This window comes from Jaculus jaculus, chromosome 6 (assembly GCF_020740685.1).
Source record: "Jaculus jaculus isolate mJacJac1 chromosome 6, mJacJac1.mat.Y.cur, whole genome shotgun sequence".
Taxonomy (NCBI): Eukaryota; Metazoa; Chordata; class Mammalia; order Rodentia; family Dipodidae; genus Jaculus; species Jaculus jaculus.
This window is the reverse complement of record NC_059107.1, coordinates 156,181,642-156,206,790: the sequence shown is the minus strand read 5'-3', so window position 1 is coordinate 156,206,790 and position 25,149 is coordinate 156,181,642. Positions and strand designations below refer to the sequence as shown.

Below are 25,149 nucleotides of genomic sequence, written 5' to 3'. Positions count from 1 at the left end.
AGCCCTGGTCCTTGGTTTTTTATGCTGTGAGATCAGTGTTCTCGTCTGCGATAAGAGTATGTGTTTAAAGGTTATTGTCCAGTTAAGAGACTATGGAAAGTCACCTAACTTAGTGCCATGCAAATTGTAGACACTCACTGAAATGTTAGGGGCTGAATTTGTTTTCAGTGCTGGGGATTGAAGTCAGGCTTTGAGTGAAGATGATCAGGAAGAGGGGTGTAGCTCCAGGTAAAAAAAAGAGAAGCAAAGTAGCATACACCTGTAATCCCAATATTGGGAAGCTAAGACAGGAGGATTACATGTTCCAGGCCAGCCTGGGCTGTCATTATAATTCCTTGTCTCAAATGAAGCAATAATAGTAACAGCACAACCATAATAATAATGTGAATTTCATTTCTTTTCAAGTCTTACTGTTCAGATAGAGAATTAGAGAAGTTTCTCTCTTCTCCTGCGCCCAGAGCCATGTGGCTGGATAGCTTTTGGTGGGTGTTTCATGAGAGGTACCAGGTAAATATAAATCTGAATGTTTCTCTTCCTTGTTTAAATGAGTTTTCTATGGAACAAATTCCTACCTGTTAATGAGCTTTGAGCCACTCTGATCCCGCAGATCAACCTTACAGACTCACTGCTGCCTCACCTCCCTACTCAAGCCTCACACATGCGCCCTGTGCCCTGTGCTTCCAATGTCAGCCAGTGTCCTGCAGCTCCCTGAGCCCAAGGAGCTGGTCTCTAGTATGAGGCTAACCCAGGGCAGGGCAAGGCAGAATGCAGAACTCAGGACCTCCTGGCCCAAAGTTATGGGCTTCCTTCACCAGTATACTGCACATGCTTTTAGAAATTTGTACAACAGATGAGCAGAAATTCCCTCAAGCATGTGATAGTAACTTCCTACCTGTCTCTATTCTTGATAGCCAAACAAGGAGATCCAGAACAAGCTGTTTGACCGGATCGCCCGAAACTATGCCAGCCTTTTGTTCGTTATGCCCAGGTCCCACTATGAAGAGGCACTCTTGAAAGTGAGCATCAGCTGTGGCTTAGGAAAACATGACTTTGGGTTCCTGGTCACCTCTGATGGCAAGGGAATGATTTCAGCATTCTTTCCATAAGGGAGTAATGAGTTAATTGTGATATATATTGGCTTTTAATGCAGCCATTATAAAAATACAGTGTGAGCCAGGTGTAGTGGCACACACCTTTAATCCCCAGCACTTGGGAGGCAGAGGTAAGAGGATTGCCATGAGACTACATAATGAATTCCAAGTCAGCCTGGGCTAGAAAAAAGAAAAAAAAAAATACAGTGTGGTCCTATATACTCACTCACTGGGGAAGATGTTATACTTTGAGTGAAGAATAGGCAAGTTATGCAACTCTTTGTTAAAATATGTATATGTGTCTACAGTCCCACACTGTATAATGAATAATTTAGTCAGTGATGGATTGCATATATGGAACTGAGATTATATCACCTTGAGATGACAGAGCCATTCAAGTGTAAGTAAGTACAGTCTATGATAGTCATATCTGATGATGTGATTCTACTATAAAAGCATGTGCCTATGAATAGGTCAAATCTGGAAAAATATTAACTAAGCTCTTAGCAATGATTGTCTCTGGGGAATGAGTAAGAAGCTTTGCTTTTTTTTTTTAAATGGTTTATCTCATCTTATTATTTTTGCTTGTTTGTTTGTTTATTTATTTATTTGAGAACACAGAGAGAGAAGGAGGCAGATAGATAGAGAATGTGTGTGCCAGAGCCTCCAGCCACTGCAAACGAACTCCAGATGCATGAGCCACCTTGTGCATCTGGCTTACTTGGGTCCTGGGGAATTGAGCCTTGAACCGAGGTCCTTAGGATTCACAGGCAAGCACTTAACCACTAAGTCATCTCTCCAGCCTGAGACTTTGCTTTTTTGTCTCACGTTTCCATAAGATTTCAATAAGCTTGTAACATTAAAATTCAAAGTGTGAACATACATACATACTTTTTGTGTGTATGTGTGTCTCTACTAAAGGGATTCTAGAAGAAAATAGAAGTAAATACTTAGATGATTAGGAGGTGAGGAAGAACTTTCTAAATATGGCCCAGCCGGGAAAGACTGGCAGGTTTAACTGTATATCCACATATATGCATACATATATGCTGGGTTTTCTGAGACAGGATCTCACTTTGTAGTCCAAACTTAACTCAACTGTCTATGCATGGGCTGGAGAGATGGCTTAGCACTTAAGATACTTGCCTGCAAAGCCAAAGGACCCAGGTTTGATTCCCCAGGTCCCATGTAAGCCAGATGCACAAAGTGGTACATGTGTCTAGAGTTTGTTTGCAGTAGCTGAAGGCTCTGATGTGCCCATCCTCTCTTTCTCTCTCTCCCTCTTCCTCTCTCTAAAATAAATAAATAAAAATAAGTATTAAAAAAAAAACTGGCTATGTAGCCCAGGCTGGCCTCAAACTCTCTATCCTCCTGCCTCAGTCTCCAAGTGCTAGGATTACAAGCATGGGCTACCATACCCAGCCATTAACTACATAGTTTTAAAGAAATATATTTTATTTATTTATTTGAGAGAGACAGGCAGAGAGAGAGAGGGAGAGAATGGGCATGTCAGGGCCTCCAGCCACTGCAAATGAACTCCAGATTCATGTGCCCCCTTGTGCATCTGGCTTACGTGGGTCCTGGAGAATCGAACCAGGATCCTTTGGCTTTGCAGGCAAGCACCTTGATGGCTAAGCCATCTCTCTAGCCCCACAGTTTTTTTTTTTAAAACTACTATACATAAAGATAGGTAAATGATAAGCTACACAAAAAAACTTGTGACATATATATTACATGACATAAAGAACTATAAACCAAGCCTCCTACTGCTTACCTAGGCTGTATTCTTTTTATTTTTTTCTGAGGTAGGGTCTCATTCTATCCCAGGCTGACCTGGAATTTACTGAGGCTGTGTTCTTATACTGACTGTATAGAAAGAGGAGGCAAAGTAAACCTACCCCCATGTGTACCTCTGTCTAGGCCACTGTGCCTGGTCTGAATTGTGAATGGGGATACATAGAAAAAAAACCCCTACAAACCAATAAGGAAAAATTAGACATCTTATAGACCCACAGACAGAGTACACAAACAAATTCACCAAGGAAGAAGTGTGGGTGTGAAAAAGCTTACTCTTGGGCTGGAGAGATGGCTGAGTGGTTAAGGCATTTGACGCCTAAGGACGCAGGTTCAATTACCCAGTCAATACCCACATAAGCCAGATGTGAAAGGTGGCACATGTGTCTGGAGTTCGTTTATAGTAGCTAGAGGCCCTGGTGTGCCTATTCTCTCTATCTGCCTCTCTCTCTCTTTTAAACAAATACATAAATAAAATGTTTTTTAAAAAGTTTTCCCAGCCGGGCATAGTGGTGCATACCTTGAGACTACCTAGTGAATTTCAGGTCAGCCTGGGTTAGAGTGAGATACCCGATCTCAAAAAAACAAGCAAGCAAAAACAAAAAGTTTTCCCTTAACAATAATCCACAATGCAAATTAAAAATCACAATTCAGTCCCCTTGCAGCTGGGGTACAATTCAGTGTTAGAGCACTTATTTAGCATGTGTGAGACCCTAGGTTTCATCCTTAGCATTGAAAAAATTCAGTATCCCTTTTCCATGTTAGATTGCCTACATTAAAATATATAATTCCAGGGCTGGAGAGATGGTTGCCTACATTAAAAAACATAATTCCAGGGCTGGAGAGATAGATGGTTTAGTGGTTAAGACACTTGCCTTCAAAATCCAAGAACCCAGGTTCAACTCCCCAGAGCCCACGTAAGCCAGACACACAGGTGACACATGCACACAAGGTGGTACATGCATCTGAAGTCCCGTTGCGGTGGCTGGAGGCCCCAGCGCACCAATTCTCTCTCTCTTTCTCTTATGAAAAAAAAAAACCCAAAAACAACAACAACAAAACACAATTCTTGGCTGGAAAGATGGCTTAGCAGTTAAGACACTTGCTTGTGAAGCTTAAGGATGCAAGTTCGATTCCATAGTGCCCACATAAGCCACATACACAAGGTGGCACATGTGTCAGGTTTGTTTGCAATGGTTAGAAGTCCTAGTGTACCCATTTTCTCCTTCTCAAATAAATAAAAATAAAATATTAAAGCCACACAATTTCTGGACTAGTCAAAGAGGAAGGGAATGGCCTGCTCAGGGTGTGGTTGGAAGTGGACCCATGCCGTCATGGTGAAAGGTAGTTGTGCTGGTGTAGTGACTGCCACACAGGTTGTCTGGCATGACTTTTAAGATTTATTTTTATTTACTTATTTATTAGAGACAGAGAGAGAGAGAGAGAGAGAGAATGGAGAGCCAGGCCCTCTAGCCACTGCAAAGGAACTCCAGACGTGTGCGCTACCATGTGCATCTGGCTTACATGGGACCTGGAGAATGGAACCTGGGTCCTTCGGCTTTGCAGGCATGCGCCTTAACCGCTAAGCCATCCCTCCAGTCTTGGCCTGGGATGACTTTGACTCTATTTTGTTGTTGGAAACAGGTTCTTGCCATGTAGCCCAGGTATATTAGTTAGCTTCACATTGGTGGGACAAAAGAGCTGACAAAAACAAAAACAAAACAAAACAAAAACCCCAAAGTGGGAGGAAAGGTTTATTTAGATTTCAGCTCCCCTTCACCGTCCACGTGTTAGGGAAGGCTTGATGGTGGGAGCTTGAAGCCAACTTAGCCACATTCAGCCCATACCGAGGAAGCAGAGAGACAAGAATGCTGATGTTTATCCAGCTCTCTTTCTCTCTCTCTCTCTCTCTCTCTCCCCCCCCCCTTTTTTTTTCTCAAGATAAGGTCCCTGGCTGTCCTCAAACTCATACTGATCGTCCTACCTTTGACTCCCTAGTGCTGGGATTAAAGGTGTGTCCCACCACACCTGGCCTAGCTCTGTCCTTTAAAAAAAAAAAAAACTTTCTTAAAATTTATTTGAGAGAGAGAGAGAGAGGCGGGGGGGAAATGGGTATGCCCATTGGAGTGGCCTCCAGCCACTGCAAATGAACTCCAGAGGTATGTGCTACCTTGTGCATCTGGTTTATATGGGTCCTGGGGAATCAAACCTGGATCCTTAGGTTTTGCAGGCAAGTGCCTTAACCATTAAGCCATTTCTCCAGCCTTAGCTTGATCTTTTTTATACAGTCCAGAACCCTGGCCCATGGAATGGTGCTACCCCCAGTTAGGGTGGGTCTTTTTAATTAATTTAAGGTAATCCCTCACAAGCATGCCCCAGAGGCTCACCTAGTTTACATAATTTCTCACAGGTGATTCTAGGTTCTGTCAAGTTGACAATCAATAAAAACATCATACCAGGCTACCTTGAACTTAAAAATCCTCCTGTCTCAACCTCCAAGTTCAGGGGTTACATACATGTCAGAGAAGTGCCATTATGCCGTGTCACCCCAGGTTTTGTGGACCTCAATTTTGTTGTTCATAAAATGGAGATAATAATACTTCTCCAAGTTCTCAGGATTAAACAAGATGCTGTTTGTAAGGTATCTGCTGTGTTGTTCAGTACATAGTAACCTCTCCCACAACATATCAGAGTAACTCTAATTACTATCACTAAGCTATCTTTTGGCTAAGTATGATAGCCCATGCCTGTAACCTCAGGAGATTGAGGCAGGAGGACTGTGAATTCAAGGTCACCATGCGCTATGCAGGGAGACTGTATCTGGAAAAAAAAAAAAAAAAAAAAAAAGACAACTATCTTCTGTGGTTGTAAACTATTGTGCAGTAGGAGCTGCTTTCATTCATGGTGTTCATTCATTTACTCATATATTTTGAGTCCGTGCAACACTGAGCTGGCATTAAAAATAAAACATAAAGCTGGGCATGGTGGCACATGCCTTTAATTCCAGCACTTGGGAGGCAGAGGTAGGAGGATTGTCATTAGTTCGAGGCCACCCTGAGACTACATACTGAATTCCAGGTCAGCCTGAGCTAGAGTGAAACCCTACCGTGGGGGGAAAAAAAAAATTCAGTATAATTTGTAATACACCATCTTAGTAATAAGAAAATATCTGGTGATGAGGGATGTTGAAGTAAATTTAATATGTCCACTCAATGCAATATTTTTATTTTTTATTTTTTTTAATTTTTATTAACATTTTCCATGATTATAAAATATATCCCATGGTAATTCCCTCCCTCCCCACCCCCACACTTTCCCACTTGAAATTCCATTCTCCATCATATTACCTCTCCATTACAATCATTGTAATTACATATATACAATATCAACCTATTAAATATCCTCCTCCCTTCAATGCAATATTTTTAAAGTATTGTATTTATTTGCAAAGAGAGAAAGAGGGAGAGAGAATGGGCATGACAGTGCCTCTAGCCCTGCAAACAAACTCCAAATGCATGTGCCACTTTGTGCATCTGGCTATATGTGAGTACTGGGGAATTGAACCCAGGTCATTAGGCTTTGCAGGAAAGTACCTTAACCATTGAGCAGCCTCTCCAGCCATCTCTCAATATAATATTATAAAGGTTACTATTGGGGAAAAAATTCCAACGACTTTATAGCAACTTGATAAGTGACTATATTATATTAAATATATAAAGCCAGGGCTGGAGAAATGACTTAGCAGTTAAGGTGCTTGCCTGCAAAGTCAAAGGACCACTGTTCAATTCCCCAGGACCCATGTAAACCAGATGCACAAGGTGGCACATACATCTGGAGTTCATTTGTAGTGGCTGGAGGTCCTGGCGCACCATTTTCTCATTATTTCTATCTCTATCTGCCCCTCTTTCTCTCTCTCTCAAATAATTAAATAAATATATAAAGCCAGATGTAAGTGTATAATTTGAATTCAACCATCGTTAAAAAGTGACAGTAACGTGTGTACTCTTAAAAAAAAGTGACAGTAACACCTAGGAATTAAAAACTGGGAGCTAGGATATAGCTCAAAAGCCTAACATACATGCAGAGAAAGAGAGGGAAGAAGGGGGGGGGGGCGGAGAAAGTAAGAAGAGAAGGAGGAAGGGCAGGAAAGGGAGGTGTTCTTTTTTTTTGTTTTGTTTTTTCGAGGTAGGGTCTCACTCTGGTCCAGGCTGACCTGGAATTAACTCTGTAGTCTCAGGGTGGGCTTGAACTCACAGCGATCCTCCTACCTCTGCCTCCCGTGTGCTGGGATTAAAGGCGTGCGCCACCACGCCCGGCTTTTTTTTTTTTTGAGGTAGGGTCTCACTCTAGCCCAGGCTGACCTGGAATTCACTAAGCAGTCTCAGGGTGGCCTCGAACTCGTGGCTCCGCCTCCCAAGTACTGGGATTAAAGGCGTGTGCCACCACACCCGGCTGAGAATCCTTTTAAGCTGGAGTGGTGGCCCATACTCAGGAGGTTGAGGCAGGATGATTTCCATGAGTTTGGGTCTAGTCTGGGCTGCATAGTGGGACCTTCTCTCAAAACAAAACAAAACAGTTGCTATTGCTTTTGGGAGCTACTAATGGAGACATGTGTTGAGAATGACTGAGCACTGTTGGTCATCCCTGTCCCCCAGAAGTTACCTTCACTTCTGAGTAAAGCCCTGTACACCAGCTTCTGCTGCTGCTTCCCTCAGTCCTGGTTCAACACGCATGAGTTCAAGGCAGAAATCTGTAACACCGTGAGCCTGTGGATTTCAGGTGAGAGGGGAAGTCTTCCTACTGGGGAAAGCAGTTTGGGCAAATGGTTTTCCAGCCAAGCCTAGGTGCATTGTTGGTTGCCATAGCACCCTCCATCAAGGCTTTTTCCCTTTTTATCCTCATCACTAAAGAGTCTGGGCATGGTATACATGCCTGTAATCCTAGCACTTAGTAGTTTGTGACAGGATTTTTGGGAGTTCAGGGCCACCCTGGGCTATATAGCAAGATCCTGTCTCACAAAACAAAACAAACAAAAATTAGAGTTAAAGCCAGGTGTAGTGGTATACATCTGTAATCCTAACAATTGAGAGGTGAGGCAGAAGAATTAGTACAAGTTTGAGGCTAATCTGGGCTACATAGGAAGTGCCAGACTAGCCAGGGCTACATAGATAGACCCTATTTAAAAAAAAAATAGGAGTAAAGGACCTGGAGAGAGGGCTCAGCAGTTAAATGAGCTTGCTTGCAAAGCCTGATTGCCTGGGTTTGAGTCCCTAGTACCCATGTAAAGCCACAAGCACTAAGTGGCACATACATCTGGAGGTCATTTGCAGTGGCAAGAGGTCCTGGTGTGCCCATTCTTTGTGTCATGCTCTCTTTCTTTCTCTCTCTCTCTGCTTATTATTTATTATAAATAATAAATAACACAAAATTAGGGTGGGAGAATGAGTTAAACATGGGGTTGAGCCCCAAGAATTAAGAGTTTCCCTACCTCCTTGAAAACAGCTTTGAAATACCACTCCCTAATCTCTTTGTGCCCTGCCACATCTGTAGGGAGCAGGGAGTCCTCTCCTAAGATGCCAGGTGTTGGCACAGTCCTATTTGTCATGTGTGGTGGGCTGCTGGACCCCAGAGCAGCACACTTGCTGATTATCCTGCCTTTTACCTCCACATGCATAGCCAGGTGGCTCCCTCCAGTACTCACAGTGCCTGCTCCGCGCTGGCTTTCTGGCTTCTTCATCATCTCTTCCATCTCAGCTGACACCCTTCCTAAGGTCATTTAAAACCTACCATTTAGGTCTGGGGAGATGTTCAATGGCTAAAGACGCTTGCTTGCAAAGCCTGATGGCCTAGGTTCAGTTCTCTAGTACCCATGTAAAGCCAGACACATAAAGTGGCACATGTGTCTAGAATTTCTTTGCAGCAGTAAGAGTTGTGCCCATTCTCATTCCTTCTTTCTATCTATCAATCATCTCACACACAGATAAATTTTAATAAATATTTATTTATTTTATAAATATTTATAATACTTATTTATTTATTTACTTAGTTATGTGAGAGAGAAAATGGGCATGCCAGGGCCTCGAGCTACCAGAGACAAACTCCAGATACATGCTCCACTTTGTGCATCTGGCTTACATGGGTACTGGAGAATCAAACCTGTGTCCTTAGGCTTCACAGGCAAGCACCTTAACCACTGAGTAATCTCTTCAACCCTAAATAATCTTTAAAGCTAGAACTTATTACAAGGTTCCTGTGGACTAGATACTGCATTAAATAAGCAACTTCTACATTTCTTGTCATATTGAGGGGCCTCCAAGATTAGGAGCTCACATAGAATGTCTCCAGGGTTGAGCTCGAATAGGGGTGCAATGAGGAAGCGCTGCTGGACCCCAGGGCAAGGATGCAGGGTGCAGGAGTCCATGTGCGGGTTGCCCTGTGCTCACACCCTCCCTCCCCTAGAGCCACACAGTGCCTGCTCGTCCCCCGGCCAGGAAGATGTAGCCACTGTGTGTCATGTCTGCCTAGGGACGCCTTCAGAGATGCAGTGGCACAGGTTTGCATTTGGAGTCACCATGGAGACATCTCTGTGTATCAGGTGTGACAGTTCCAGGAAATCCGGTGCTCAGCTAGGCCACGCTGTGTGTAGACAGCCTGTGTCAGCAGGACTGGTTGCCAGCCTTGCGGGCCTAAGTCCAGCAGCTTCAGACCTGCTGTGTAAACTCTTCTTGCCAAACCTGTTCAATCCTCTGAACAGAGAGGGTCAAAGAAGTTTAAGGGCAAACCACGGGGTTAGGTTTTGCCCACTCCACAGCTAGTCTTTGATCACTGTGGCACCATAGCAATACCTTTTTGAGCCTCTTTTTGTTGCTCTTTGTTTCTGTCCATCCGCGCATGCCCAGAAAGAGCCCCCGTCCATTCACCTTGTCCAGCAGAGGCAGCAGCAGTGCACAGCAGCTCAAATTTCCCAAGTAGTCCTTGGAAGCAGCACCTCCACATGCATAGGGAGAACCTGGTTCTGGCACCCTGTTGAACAGACCTTTACTAAGCACCTACATCCTACCCAGCTGGTCCAGTTGGGAGCACTGGGGGTACAGGAGGGAGCTCCTCCCCCATGGAACTCATGGTCCAGCAAGAATAAGGGGGACAGGCCAGAAAACGTGTCCTGGAATCAGTCACAGTAATCATTAGATGGCAGAGCAGGTGACAGTATCCCTATTTCTCAGATGTAAAAACCAACATCTTTTAAAGGAAGTGACTTGCCCAAGGCTATAGGCCCCTTGGGGGGGGGGTAGTACTGGGTCTCACACTTCCTAGACGTAGCAGAGGATGCTAGGCCTCTGTCTCTCTACCCTGCTCTATTCTCATTGGCAGAAGTGCCCATTACCACTCTTGGCTTCTCTTAGGGACGTACCCTTGCCCACAGAGTTATAACTCTTGGGACTACTCAGAACTGGATCCAGAGAGGTTCCGGACAGAAGAATTAATATTACAGAGAAAACAATTCATAAAAGGTAAGATCCCAGCTGTGGAAACATGCACTCTGCCCCCTCTACCCTAACATACCCAACTGGCATCTAACTGAAGCAGGAGTACCAGGATACCAATGTTCCCATCCAGGTTCTCTAATAGACCCCCAAAGTAGCCTCCAAGGTAGAGTACAAATAGAGTAATTGTTAGAGGTGGGGAGTGGAATTTTATATTGTACAGTAGAAGGGCTGGAGTTTAGCTCAGTGGCAGAGCATCACTTGGTAATTGGGCTCCATCTCCAGCACTGTAAGAGGACAAAACAAGTCCTCTTGTCTGTACATTCTACTGCACTCTGTCTGCTCTCCGTGTTCTTTACTCTACCAGGTCTGCATGTTCTAGTAAACTCTTGTCTGTGCATTCTACTGCACTCTGTCTGCTCTCCGTGTTCTTTACTCTACCAGGTCTGCATGTTCTAGTAAACTCTTGTGTGTGCATTATACTGCACTCTGTCTCCTCTCCGTGTTCTTTACTCTACCAGGTCTGCATGTTCCAGCATGCTTTACTGGATCTTTATATTCTTCCATACTCCTATCAGCCATGTATATTTTCTTTTTCCACATTTCTCCTTTATTTTTGATGGTGATGGGGATTGAACTTAGGCCTTATGTATGTTGAATTTGCATTCTAACACTTGCTATCAGCCCTGGATTTTCATCAATTTTTTTTCTTTTCATGTATTTATTTATTTAAAAGAAAGAGAATATGGGTGCATCGGGGCCTCTTGATGCTACAGACAAACTCCAGACATAGGTACCCATTTGTGCATATGGCTTTATGTGGGCACTAGTGAATTGAACCCAGGCTGGCAGGTTTTGCAAACAAGTACCCTTAGTTGCTGATCCATGTCCCCAACCCCTAGATGTTTTTTTGAAAACATTTTATCCATCCCAGCACTTGGAAGGTAGAGAAAGGAGGATCAACCCTAGTTTGAGACCAATCTGGTTTACATAGTTTCAGGCCAGCTAGGGCTACATAGTGAGATCTCAAAAAAGCAAAAGCAAAAGTAAAAATAAAACAAAAAGTTCAAGACTGGCCTATGCTGCATAGTGAAACCCTGTCAGAAAAACAAAAATAAAAGCAAAAAAAAAAAAAAAATGTTGTTCCTCACAAGCTCAGAGCGGTGGGTAGTACGCCCAGAACCAGCGGTTAACAGGTGGAGTAACAGCGAGGCCCTTGTTCAGCTGAGCCAGTTCTGGTTCTGGGCATGCTCCTGTCTGCCGTCCTGCCTCCTTGAGGGGCATCTCAAAATTCCCATGCTGCCGTCTTACATCCCATGGCCAGCCACCAAAGATGAGCTTTCCCTTCCCCAGGAAAAACATTTTCCATCTTCACTTGTAAGCAAGCCTCCACTCCGAAGCAGGACCAGAGCAAGAAAGCCCACCAGCTTCAAGTAAGTGGGGGTGGGCACAGGTCTGAACCCTGAACTCTGCAGAACCCCAAAGCTACAGAAAACCTGGGGGTTTTGGAGCATCAGTGGTCTGTGGCTGGTCCATCTCTGCACCCCTGTCCCATTCTACTCCATCTTCTCAGAGAGGGACCCTGGTAAACCCCAGGTCACCTACCAAGGAGAATACAGGAGAGGAGCGGACTCAGCCTGCTAGTTCGGGCTGCAGCCCGAGATGCTTTCCTTCTTCCCATGAGTCCCTGTGGTCACCCAGCCTGGCAGTCCTCCCTAACAGCCACTCCTTTCTCTCTCTCTCTCTTGATTTCCCTTCAATGTGCCTTCCATACCCAACTGCCATTGCCCTTCCACTCCCACCAGCCTTGCTACAGTAGGATCCTAATAGGCCTCCCTCAGGGTCTTGAGTACCTCTGTGACCTTTTTGAAGTGCAAGGCTACATCGATCACCCATCCCAGTTTAGTATGTCCTTCTCCTTTTCCCCAGCACTTCTTTTCAGCCCAAAGATGAAGAACTGTTTTTTTTTTTTTTTTTTTTGCATAGTGCTCATTATTGCACCCAGAGCCTTCCTTAATCATTACTGGGCAAGAACACTACTACTGCTGAGCTAAGCCACCAGCCCTCAGCACAGATATAAAACATATAAAACACCTTCCAGGGCTGAGGAGATGGCTCAGCTGCTAAAGTGTTTGTAGTATAAGCACAAGGACCTGAGTTTAGATCCCCATACCTACGTAGCTGGGCATGGGTGTGAGTACCTACATTTTCAGCTCTGGAGGGGCAGAGACAGAGGATCCTTGGTGCTGACTGGCAGGCTAGTCCAGCCAGATAGGTGAGTTCCAAGTTCAGTGAAAGATGTTCTCAGAAAATAAGGTGGAGAGTGACTAAGGCATATACCCAACATTAACCTTTGGCTTTTAAAAATATTTTATTTGGGCTGGAGAGATGGCTTAGCAGTTAAAGCACTTGCCTGCAAAGCCAAAGGACCCAGGCTCAACTCCCCAGGACTCACATAAGCCAAATGCACAAGGGGGTGCATGCATCTGGAGTTCGTTTGCAGTAGCTAGAGGCCCTGGCATAGCCATTCTCTCTCTCTCTACCTGCCTATTTCTGTATCTCTCTCTCAAATAAATGAACAAAAATAAAATATTAACAAATATTTTCTTTATTAGAGAGAGAGAGACAGAGAGGCAGATAGCATATGGGCATGCCAGGGCCTCAAGTCACTGCAAATGAACTACACATGCATGTGCCACATTGTGCATCTGGCTTACATGGGTACTGGGGAATCGAACCTGTGTCCTTAGGCTTTACCAAAAAATGTCTTAACCACTAAGCCATCACTCCAGCCTCAACCTTTGGCTTTTACACACACACACACACACACACCTTTCACACCTGAGAAAGCTCCTTCTGCTTCAGGGTACACTGACGCGCAGAGTCCTACCTCTTGGCTCAGTCCTATCTCTCCCCATCCCACAGGGGTACTCTTTCAAGTCCTCTCTCATGCACACCATCTTTTCTGTCTTTGGGGCCTCTGTGCCTAACTTTTCTCATGTTCCAGGTAAGCTTCCATCACCAGGGCCATTGCTATTGTCAGCGTCTCCTCCCTAATGCAAGTCACCCTGCTAGCATGTGGTTAGCCAAATGCCACAAATCACAGTCATGAAGCTTAAAAAAAAAGCGTCCAGGGAAGCCTGACAAGAATGAGTCAGGCCTCTTGCTTGCCGTGGCCGTTCATCTGCTACGGCCCACAGCGGCCTTGGCGCTGAAGAGGCAGAGCCGAGTGTTTGCAGCAGAGGCCGTGTGGCCTGCAGTGGTGAATATTTACTGCTCTATGCAGAAGGAAAGTTGCCAGCCACTAACTAGGAATTACATATTCATCCATTGCTGTTCAGACTCTTGTATAGGAGAGGAAAAACAAAAAAAAAGACTTGCTTCTACCCTCTTAGGTTTTTGTATTTGGGACCCTGCAAATGAAATTGTTAAAAAGACAGAAAAGGTATTCCAATTTTATTATAATTAATTCGTACTTTTATATGGCACAGAAAAGAAGTGAAAACCTCATCTAAGCTTTTAAACCTCTTTGCTCATACACCACTTTTAAGGATTTGCTAAATTTTGGAGACAAAGGAAAAGGGGTTTGGGCCTCCAGGGATGGTAAGTTGTGGGAAGGTAAGTGCATGGGGAGAACAAATGGAAGACACAGGTGGCTTCAGCAAGCATTGTCTGTGCAGATTCAAGTTGGTTTTATCTCCCAAGAGGGTTGTCTCCCACCTTTGGTACCAGAGCAGGAAGGGGAAGAGGGACACCTTTACTGGGGGAAACCCACACCTTGCTTTGAAGTGGGACGGGGAGGAGAGCAAGCTCTTCCTGCCACTGCTGCTGCTCAGTTGCCTTCTGCTCAGAATAATCCTAGGGTCAAGTGATGTATTTACAAGTGATCTCTCTCTCTGTCTCTCTCTGTGTGCTGGGGATTGAACCCGGACATTGTGTATGCTAGGCAAGTGCTATATACCATGTGTCACATCCCGGGCATGGGGGCTCTTCTGAGCTCCTTGCTTTCACAAAGCTGGTTTAATTGACCCCACCTGGAGGGGGCATGCTCATACCCTTTTCTTTCCCAGCACCCCAGGGCCATACTAATCTTGAAGTTCTTGGTCAACATCCCTACTTCTGATACCCAAGTAACATTTTGCTTCAGACAGGATTTCCTTCATCATCATCATCATCATCATTTGCCACTTTATATGCACCAGTCTAGCTGTGAGCTCGGGATTCTCCTGATTCTGCCTCCCATTTTCATAGGTGCACTGGGGTCGCAGTACACCTTTAACCACTGACTACCTCCCCAGCCTCAGCATTCCTGCATGCTTCCTTTCTTTCCTCTTCTTGTGCTCCATAGCTCTTCTACTAGTTCCTTTTTGCTTGTTTGCTTGCTTGTTTTTCATTTTGAGATGGCTTCACATAATCCATGCTGGCCTTGAACTTAATATGTAGAATGAAAGGCATGCATCACCACACTCAGAAGAGAGAGAGGGAGGAAGGGAGGCAGAGAGAATGGGCATGCCAGGGCCTGTAACCACTGCAAACGAACTGCAGACCCACGCGCTACTTTGTGCTTCTGGCTTTGCATGGGTATTGGGGGACTGAAGTGCAGTCATTAGGCTTTCAGGCAAGCGCCTCAACAGCTGAGCCATCTCTCCATCCTCTTCATCAGTTCTTATTTGAACCAGTCTCTTACTGATATGAGTCTCCTACTAATACTTGTGAGCCCAAGTAATTCCCTGGTTTCTGCTGCCCTTTGTGGGACTAGGTTATAGGCCATGCCCAGCTGTTAGTGGGATCTGTAGATTTGACCTCTGGTGGCTTAGGGTCCCTCAACCCTCATGCTTGCACAGGGAGAGCACTTAACCATTGAACCATCTCTCCGGCCCATGCTGCATTAATAGATGGTCTTTGAGGCCTGATGCCATTTGAGACAGTGTGGCCCTGGTTGGCTACAGGGGACAAGGTTTCACCTTAGGGCATGCAGCATTAGGTTTGACCTCAGCACAAGGACAATAGACCTCTGTGTTGCCACCTAACCCGCTTTCATTCTCTGGAGGGCCCTTACGACCTGCAGTTCTCCCTGTGGGTTTACATATTGCATGGAGCCCTCCTTCTACTAGCAAGAAAACTCTAGAGTGCAAGGTCAGTTTCTTCCATCAACCAGCTTCTTCCTCTCTTCTTCTTCTTGGCCTAGCACCAAGAAGGCACTCCACAGAGATTTCCAGACTTCATGCGATCATCTGCATAAGCTCTTAGCTCTGTGCTGAGCAGATGAGGGCACTCTACAAATGTCAGTCCCACAGAGCACAGGAGGAGCAGGTGCTGCTGACGGACAGCTGTCTCTCAGGGACCAACATCAAAATATTATTCAGTGTTTGGGCGCTGCCTGTCACAGACCCAAAACAAATGAATTTTCTTTGTACTGAATTGCATAAAGTCTTCCGATAGTTGTTTTAAAAACGCAGCTGAGAAATTCCATCTTCTGTCCTGAAAATAGAAATAATCAAAACTGGAACCTTGAAAGGAGCTAAAATTTTAATGGCAAACCAGGAATGGAGGGAGTGATTGAATTCAGAGGTGGAACAGAGCTTCTGTCGTCATGAGCATATGCAGTTTCCCATCTGCTCAGCGAAATAGCTGGCTGTGTTCAAACCAGGCTTTACCGTAGCAACAGTCCACCTGGTGTCCAGATTCAGGAGACTGAGTGAGGTTTTCCTAAGACTCTCCTGCCTGCTTCCCTGGTCTTGTGTGAGTGTTGGAGAGTGTAGTATATCTGGCTTCTGTTGTGAGGCACAACTGTATATTACAGCTTCTGCTGGTTAGAGACTGAGTCATCCATTCGATTAATACATCTGAAAGAAGTGTGCAAGGTAGATTCTAGAAAGAGGCATTGTTAGTAGGGTTCCTGTTTGCCAGCAACAGAATCTACTCCAGCCACTCTCAGCAGAAAGAAAAGCTCTGAAGGATGTGAGCGGAGGGCAGCTTTCCTCTAAGGGCCAGACCTCAGCTCCGAGACCACACAGTCAACCAAGAGGCTCAAAGCGTGCCCACCCCACCCAGGCCTGCTCCTGTGCACACATGCTGCTGAAAGCTCTGCTCTGCTTCTGTCATCATCTCCCCGAAAACCAAATCTGCAACAGTGCCTGACGCTCACATTGCCCTTTTGTATGTCTCAGGCACATCACAGAAAGCCTGTGTGTCTCGGTGACTTTCTTGTTGCTGTGAATAAATACCTGACTAGAAGCAACTTAAAGAGAGACAGGGTTTGTTCTGGCTTACAGTTTTGAGGGCATACATTCAAGCATGGTGGGGTAAGGCAGGCCATTTCATCACATTGCAGCCAGAGTCAGGAAGCAGAGGACAAAGAGGAAGCAGGGCCAGGCTGTGTAACTTTAAGGCCTCCTTCCTACCCTCAGTGATGCAAAGCCTGCAGCAAGGCTCCACCTCCTGGAGGTTTCACAGCCTTCCCGAGCAGCACCACCAGCTGTGAACCCAAATGCTCGAATGCATCAGCCTATGGGGAACATTTTACGTGCAAACCACAGCAGTAGGTAAGATGTCTGCACCTTAGCCTCAAAGGAAGCTGGGACAGGGAATGGGAAGGAAGAGCACACGTGTAACAAATGACAGCCTCAGAAGGTGACGGTTGAGCCGAGAACCAAAGGATGAGGACTTACCATTGGAAGAATGAATGGAAGCTGCTTCTAGGCCTGTGCAAGACCTCGAGCTATTCAAGGAACAGCAAGAAGACCAGTGAACCTCATGAGAGAGGGCAGGAGAGACAGGAGTCAAGCTCAGGGGTGTAGTCAGGCTACCACCGCAGAACTGGGAGGTCGTGGGAAGGAAGGAGCACAGACGCAGTTTAGGTGCCATGACGACCCATTAAAGGAGGGAGACACGTCTTACTTAGGCCTTTTGTTTTTCTTTTATCCGCTAATTAAAAAAAAAATTTTATGTTTATTTATTTGAGAGAGAGAGAGGCAGATAGAGAAAGAGAATGACACACCAGGGCCTCCAGGCACTGCAAACAAATTCCAGACCCATGTGCCACCTTGTGCATTTGGCTTACATGGGTCCTGGAGAATCAAACCTGAGTCCTTTGGCTTTGCAGTCAAGCGCCTTAACTATTAAGCCATTACTCCAGTCCTTTAATTTTCTTTAATATTTTAATGTATTTATTTGACAGAGAAAGAGGCAGATAGAGAGAGAATGGGTACACCAGGGCCTTCAGCCACTGCAAATAAACTCCAGACGCATGTGTCACCATGTGCATCTGGCTTACATGGGTAGCAGGGAATTGAACCTGGGTCCTTAGGCTTCACAGGCAAGTGTCTTAACCACTAAGCCATCTCTCCAGCCCCCTTTTAATTTTTTTTTAACAAGATAGTTTTATTTTTTACTTTTTATTTCCAAGCAGAGAGAGACAGAGAGAATGGGTGTGCCAGGGCTCCAGCTGCTGCAAATGAACTACAGATGCATGCACCATTGTGCATCTGGCGTTATGTGAGCACTGGGGAATTGAACGCAGGTCTTTAGACTTCTTTAGTCTTGTAGCCAAGTGCCTTAACTGCAGAGCCATCTCTCCAGCCTTTTTTTGTTTTCTTCTTTTTTTGAGGTAGTGCCTTGTTCTAGTCCAGGCTAACCTGGAATTCACTATGTAGTCTCAGACTGGCTTCAAATTCACAGTGATCCTTTTACCTCTGCCTCCCAAGTGCTGGGACTAAAGATGTACACCACCATGCCCAGCATGGTTTTTATTTAAAAAAATATATTTATAAGCGGAGAGAGAGACTAACTCTGAGTGCATGTGAGAGATTCAATCCTCCTACCTTGGCCTCCTGAGGACTGGGATTCCTGGCTTTCTGTACCGAGATAAGACTTATCATTCCTGTGTGGGAACGTAACTAACTCTGAGTGCATGTGAGAGATTCAATGGAGGTGTCAGATGGGTAACTATACAAGACCAGATTTTGGGAATGAGAGGGAATGGCCTCACTAGAAACATACTAGGGTTGGTGGACCACCTACCAGTACACAGCTTCAAGCAAATCTGAGCCTCCCTGTTCCTACCTGACCAAGGTTGTGATATTCCATTGATCATTGTCTAATCGTACCCCAAAATTTTCTCCAGCTATAACCAGAATCTTTCCAAGACCCAGTGCATGGTATAGTCAGCGTAATCAGTAGTGAAGACCCCAGCTACTCTAGCTCACACCTGCTAGCAATGGGTCTGCCCAGGCACACCACCCTGGCATTCCTCAGCGCTTCAGATTGTATTTCATATCACCTCTAAACAGGCTCCCCTGCCACTGTCCCCATCACACTGCAGCCCTCAGCAGGCCAAATCTGAGTGATAGAGAGGTCAGTGGGGCAGAAGGACCCAACTCTATGCCCTGGTGGGCAGTCTTCCTTCACCCCATTCCTAACAGTAATGGCAGTGGCTGGCTACAGTGTGGAAATCTGGATGGGAAACTTCTCAGCAGGTGGAAGGGCTGGTCTTCTCAGAGTCCACCGTGGCTAGTTTTCTTTTATGTGCTTACTATCCCCTTTATTTGACAAAAGAAGGAATAGAGAAGTGAGTGAGTTGCCCTAGGCCACAGAGCTGGAATGGAGACCGTCAATCTGACCTTCTGTTTACGTTCATCCATTCTTGAGCACTTCCACCAAGAGGAGGCCCACCTCGTCCACCTTGATTACTTTCCTCTCTGCTGACCCTCTCTCTGGGCCTCTGATGCCCTCAGAGCTCTGGGAGTGTTTCTTTCAAAGCCCAGGAACTGTACAGATCAGTAGCTGCTGGACAGCCAGCCCCACCAGGGAGGGGAAGGCCTCTTATCTTTCTCCTGCCCATTCAAGTGTCACGTCTACATAAAAGCAGCTCCATGCTGGTGGACTGCGGGTCTGCCATCTGTTCCACATTGACAAACTCCTACACATGCTTAAGGACAGAATGAAAGTGTCTTCCTTCCTTGGAAGCCCTCCCACTCTCCCCAGACAGGATCCAGCGCTCCCTGCTTCTGGCGTTCCATGATGCGCTCCCACTACTGCTACGCAGACACTTGTTCCCCAATCCCTGCTGTCCTTGGTATCTATGAACAAGGAACCTCTGATTTATTGCTGGGCATGTGCTCGGCCACAAAAAAAGATAATTCCTAGCCTCCCCTATATCTGTGAAGGTTCACATAACTGTGCTCCTAGTCAATGACACACACAATGATGTGCCATGTGGCAGTTTCTGGGAGCCTTCCTTAAATCTTGTGTGACAGAATTTATTCATCCATGTTCATTGCTGCTCTGTTCACAATAACCATGAAATGGAATCAATCTGGATTCCATCAGCTGCTGACCAGATAATGAAAATATGGTAAACATATAGACAATGGAGTTTTACTCTGCTGTAAAGTGGAAGTTACGAAAATTTCGGGAAAGTGATAGAACTGGAAAAAATTAATGCTGAGATAACCCAGGCTTAGAAAGGCAAAAATTTCAACCCAGAGCTTGCCAGTTCAGGTGGTCTAGCTAGCCATCTTGCCCAGGGTTCCCCTGCCTCTGCCTCCTGAATGCTTGGGTTACAGGCAGGCTGCCTTGCTCACCTGGCATTGCATTTGTGTGGGCATTGGAGATCCACACTCAGATCCTCCATGTTTGTGTGGTGAGCTCTTTACTGACTGGTCATCTCTCCTCAGCTTGAGGGAGAACAGTTTCTATCTAGTTTGAGTCACGATGACTTTAGCCTGTGTCGCTGACATCAAAATGTAATCTTAATGTATATTCTTTCTTTGATAAATGGGGTAGTTTCCATACCCTGGTGCACTTGTGTGTTTGCTCTTCTCTCTCCTGCTAGTCCGTGAGTGCCTCACGGCAGGGACTACGTTTCAGTAACTGCCCAATGCCAGGCACAGTAGTATTGGTCAAAGAAACAGTTATGAAGGTGACACAGTGTGTGACTATACCATGAGTGAGGGCAGTGGTCTTGTAGCACTTCCATGAGCCATCAGACACGTCACATGTGGTAGGTGAGTTTGTCCTTAAGGAACCCCAGGCAACAGAGAGGTTCTGTGACTTCCCATGATCCCCAACTGCTGTGTGACAGTTGGGTCTGCATCCCACTTTGCCTGTGTCCTCAGCCCCTTGTTGTTAGGTTTTTTCTTTCTTCCTTCCTTTTTTTTTTTTTTATTTTTATTTGTTTGTTTGAAAGAGAGAGAAGTATATAGAGAGACAATGGGTGAGAGACAGTGATTTAGCCACTGTGAATGAACTTCAGATGCATGTACCACCTTGTGCATCTGGCTTATATGGGTCCTGGGGAATTTAACCTGGGTCCTGAGGTTTTATAGGCAAGTGCCTTAACTGCTAAGCCATCTCTACAGCCCTCCTTTTTTTTTTTTTTTGCATCTGTGTGTGTGTTTGTGTAGAGTGTGATTTGTGGCATATGAACGTGCAAGTACAGATGGGCACATCCCATGTACTCGCTTGCAGAGGCCAAAAAAGAATATCAGGTGTCCTCTTATCTCTCATCTGTGTATTTCCCTGAGATGGAGTCTGTGCCTCAGCCCAGAGTTGCTTTCTATCCGTGAGCTCTACTGATTCTGGTTACAGACATGTACGGCCACACTCAGCTTTTCATATGAGTCTGGAGAGCTGTACTTGACAGCCTCTTGGCCATGGTTAAGCAGCAAACACTGCTAACCACTGAGCCACCTCTCCAGTCCAGCCCCCTAGGTTTTCTACTCGGGTGCCTTCTCTCTGACACGCTCCTGGATTTAAACAATTTTTGTTTATTTTTACTTATTTATTTGAGAGTGACAGACAGAGAAGAGGAGGAGAGAGAGAGAGAGAATGGTCACGCCAGGGCTTCCAGCCACTGCAAATGAACTCCAGATGTGTGCGCCCCCTTATGCATCTGGCTAACGTGGGTCCTGGGGAATTGAGCCTCGAACCGGGGTCCTTAGGCTTCACAGGCAAGCGCTTAACTGCTAAGCCATCTCTCCAGCCCTACTCCTGGATTTTAAAGCCAACCTGGAATGCCTGCTCCCCCATGTACCTTTGTTGAGAACAGTGTGACACAGCTGTGCTCATCAGTTTGGCTAATCTTTTTAAAATTTTCTCTGAAGTCTTTTGTTCCAAATTCAGCCAATGAGAAGGTCCCTTCAGGCAAGTTGAATACAGAAGAAGGCTCATATTATCACGGTGTGAAAGGTATGTTGACCATTGCAAATGGAAATGCTAGCTTTTGACTTGGTTATTCTCTCTAAAGCCCTGTGTTCATTTGAACACAACTTGCTTTTCACCCTTCCTTGGGCTTCTCACCTGAACCTTGGCACTGAGCAGCGGCTGGGAGAGGACACGTTATCGTTGGGGTTCCATGAGCACCGAGTGCCACGTCTGCGAGGAAGAGGTCAGCACAGAGCTGTGTGTGGGGAAGAAAGCCTGCTGGCTCCAGAAGCATGCAGACCTAAGGCGTGACTGCTGCTCCTGCACCTGGGAACCAGCCTTTCTTGAGCTGGAACTAAAGTGCCTCAGCACATAAGTGCACCCACACGCATAATTATTAATTATTAATTAATTAATTATTACACATAGCCAGATATTTCCAAATTCGGTTGCATTTTTCTTAATTCGTAAAATTCTGAGTTTACTTCTGGTATCGTTCTCCCACACACACCTGAAAATAGAACTTCCTTTAGCACTTCACTAGAGTGAGCCTGCTGAGAATGAATTTTCTTCCTTTCCCTCTGTCTGACTTTTGTCTTCACTCTTGAAGGATTCTTTCTTTCTTTCTTTCCCCCTAGATGTGGAGCTAATGGTTTGTTACCGTAGTCCTTGGCCAGAGATCTGACTCTGGGTAGGTCCTAAGAATTGAGTCCAGCCACTTACCCTGGAAAGCAAATTGAAAAGTAATGGTGGGAGGCCAGGAAAGGACTTCCAATTTTCAGTGTGCTCGTAGTGGGAAGGCAGAAGTTTAAGACTGAAAAAGAGGCAGAACCGGGCAGGAGGTAAGAGCTGTGTAGGAGAAGCAGCACTGGTCACACCGTGGTCTGACTCCTCTTCACCGTCACTCCAGGCTCTGCAAGGTGACCCCAGAAAAGTTCTACTAGGGCTCAGTGGATAAAGCGCTCTCAGCTCAATGTGGAGTACCCAGTTTTGATTCCCAGACCCCATGGAAAAGATCAGAAGCTGTGGTGGGCCTCTGTAATCCAAGCAAACTGCTGCTGAGATGGGAGACTGAGATAGGAGAATTTCCTGGAAGCTCATGGCGAGTGCAGCAAAGAACAGTAGAGTGAAAATCCAGAGTGAAACCCCTGACTCAAGTGAGGTGGATAGGCAGGGACTGACCCAAAAAGTGTCCTCTGACCTCCACACATGTATGGTTTACATGCACCTGCACTCACACATAACACGCACATGCACAAAAATAAATAATTCTGAAGCCAGGCATGGTGGTGAACGCCTTTGATCCAGGCACTTGGGAGGCAGAGGTAGGAGGATCGCCATGAGATCAAGGTTATCGTGAGACGACATAGTGAATTCCAGGTCAGCCTAAGCTACAGTGAGACCCTACCTCGAAAAACAAAAAAGAAAGAAAGAAATTCTTTAAAATTTCTGATGGAAGCTGGGCTTGGTGGCACATTGCTACAGAGTGAGGTCAGGTCAGCCTGGGCTTAAGTGAGACCCTACCTTGAAAAAACAAACAAAAAGTTCTACTAGAGGGGCAATCCAGTTCCCTTAAGATTATTTGGGGGGTGGGGGCAGGGCACAGCATCAGTTTTATCATGAGGAATTGCTCCCGTTTAGCAGTAATCTCATCATGGGGAATGTGTGTGAAGCGGCACTGCTCCTGGAATCGGTGACTGCACATTTGGGGTCATGACTGGAGACTTGTAGTCAGTGTTAGGGTCTGGGACAGGGCACAGGAGCTATCTGTCTTGACTGAGACTTGTTGCAAGATGAATGTGACTTTGTACAGACTCTCTGACAAAGTAAAGGAGACAGGTACAAAATGAAAGCAGAGATATCAAGCTTTCCACCTTGTGTGAATTTCCTGAAGGCCTTTTTGAAAAATTTCCCCAAGCCGGGTGTGATGACACACACCTTTAATCCTAGCACTCAGGAGGCAGAAGTAGGTGGATTTCTGTGAATTCAAGGCCACCCTGAGACTACATAAATTCCAGGTCAATCTGGGCTAGAGAATGGGACTCTACCTCAAAAAAATTTTAGAAAAGGGCTGAGCAGGTGGCTTAGTGGTTAAGGCGTCACCTGCAAAGCCAAAGAACCCAGGTTTGATTCCCCAGGATCCATGTTAGCCAGATACACAGGGGGCACACATGTCTGGAGTTTGTTTGCAGTGGCTGGAGGCCCTGGTGTGCCCATTCTCTCTCTCTCTCTCTCTCTTTCTCCCCATTTCTAGTTACTTTGTGTTCCCAAGTGAGGAGTCAGTGTTTTTCAGCAAAAGCTTTTAAACACTTGTTACAAGTTAGTCCAGGGCTAGAGGAGGAGCTCAGTGGTAGAACACAGACTTAGCATGCATGAACCCTGCTTTGTTGTATAACTTTGATATCCTATTGGGCATAGTTAACTTCATATAACATTAAATTCTCCTCTGCTCTTGCACATGTGCATTCATGTGTGTGTGTGCGCACATGTATGTGTCCTTGTGGCACGGTGTGCTCCCCCTACGTTGAGTATCCTGCTCTGTCACTCTTCTGCTCATTTCTTTTCTCTTCTCTTCTTTTCCTTCTTTCCTTCTCTCCCTTCTTTTCTCCCTCCCTTTCTCCCTCCCTCCCTTCCTTTCTTTTCTTATTTAATATTTGAGAGAGAAGGGGCACATCAGGGCCTTTAGACACTGCAAACAAACTCCAGATGCATGTGCCACAATGTGCATCTGGCTAACATGGGACCTGGAGAATCAAACCTGGGTCCTTGGGCTTCGTAGGCAAGCACCTTAACCACTAAGCCATCTCTCCAGCCCACATCTCAGATTTTTATGCTTGCACAGAAAGTGTTCTTAACCCCAGACGCATCTCTCCAGCCCTTAAATACTATCTTAACTCACCCCTGAATGAATAAATCTTAGAGAAGTTCAAATCCAACCCCTTCCCTCCACCCTTGCTAAAAAGTCAGCAAAACCATATGAATTTCCCCTAACATCTTGCAGTGATCAGAATGTCTCTGGGCATTCTCATCAATTGAGTTCCATCTCATGCTTTTCCTCATCACCTGGGCAAACACTCTTTTGCTGTATCATATTATAGAGCGGCGTTGTCTGGCCCTGACCTCCAGGAAAGCCACATTGCAAGTCAAGAGGATATCAGAAGCCAGAGTATGCCTGAATTTGTTAAGAAAGGTGAGTGCATAATTAGAAAGTCCACAGCAGAGGTGATCAGAAGGTGGACAGGAATGGTGGACAAAACATCTAACTTTATGAAGATGTCAACGTATGGACTGGAGTATTTCCAACTACAGACCCAGGGAATACATCCAGGAGGTCTGCTAAGGGTGATTCCTGGGGGAGAAAGCCACCATTGACAGAGCTTTAAAACCAACAGCAACAACAACAAAAACCCAACAGTGGCTAGATGCCACAAAGTAGGTGGCAATGCCTTAACCGAATGTGTGTTGTAAGGCCCAAGGACCTCTTCCATCCTTGTTAAGGGAAGTGCTAACCTTCTTTCATACACTTTCTCTTTCTTTCTTTTTTCTTTTGGTTTGTCAATGTAGGGTCTCACTCTGTCTAACCCCGTCTGACCTCAAATTCACTGTGTACTCCCAGGCTGGCGATCCTTCTACCT

General features: G+C 45.5%; 1 protein-coding gene, 1 non-coding gene and 1 pseudogene across 2 annotated transcripts in view; 2 read left to right on the top strand and 1 right to left on the bottom strand.

Annotated features, from left to right (window-relative positions):
* Positions 1-25,149, top strand: part of Fam227a (family with sequence similarity 227 member A) — a 60,391-nt gene that overhangs the window by 19,034 nt on the left and 16,208 nt on the right. The window contains exons 6-12 of the mRNA XM_045153738.1: positions 406-507; positions 912-1,016; positions 7,541-7,664; positions 10,289-10,396; positions 11,723-11,802; positions 21,475-21,559; positions 24,613-24,704. Coding sequence (XP_045009673.1) covers positions 406-507; positions 912-1,016; positions 7,541-7,664; positions 10,289-10,396; positions 11,723-11,802; positions 21,475-21,559; positions 24,613-24,704 — 696 coding nt within the window. The remainder of the gene's footprint in view (positions 1-405; positions 508-911; positions 1,017-7,540; positions 7,665-10,288; positions 10,397-11,722; positions 11,803-21,474; positions 21,560-24,612; positions 24,705-25,149) is intronic.
* Positions 2,918-3,051, top strand: LOC123461946. The gene has a single exon (XR_006637991.1). It is a non-coding gene; the product is annotated as a small nucleolar RNA SNORA51 (small nucleolar RNA).
* On the bottom strand, positions 24,921-25,038 carry LOC123461984 (annotated as a pseudogene).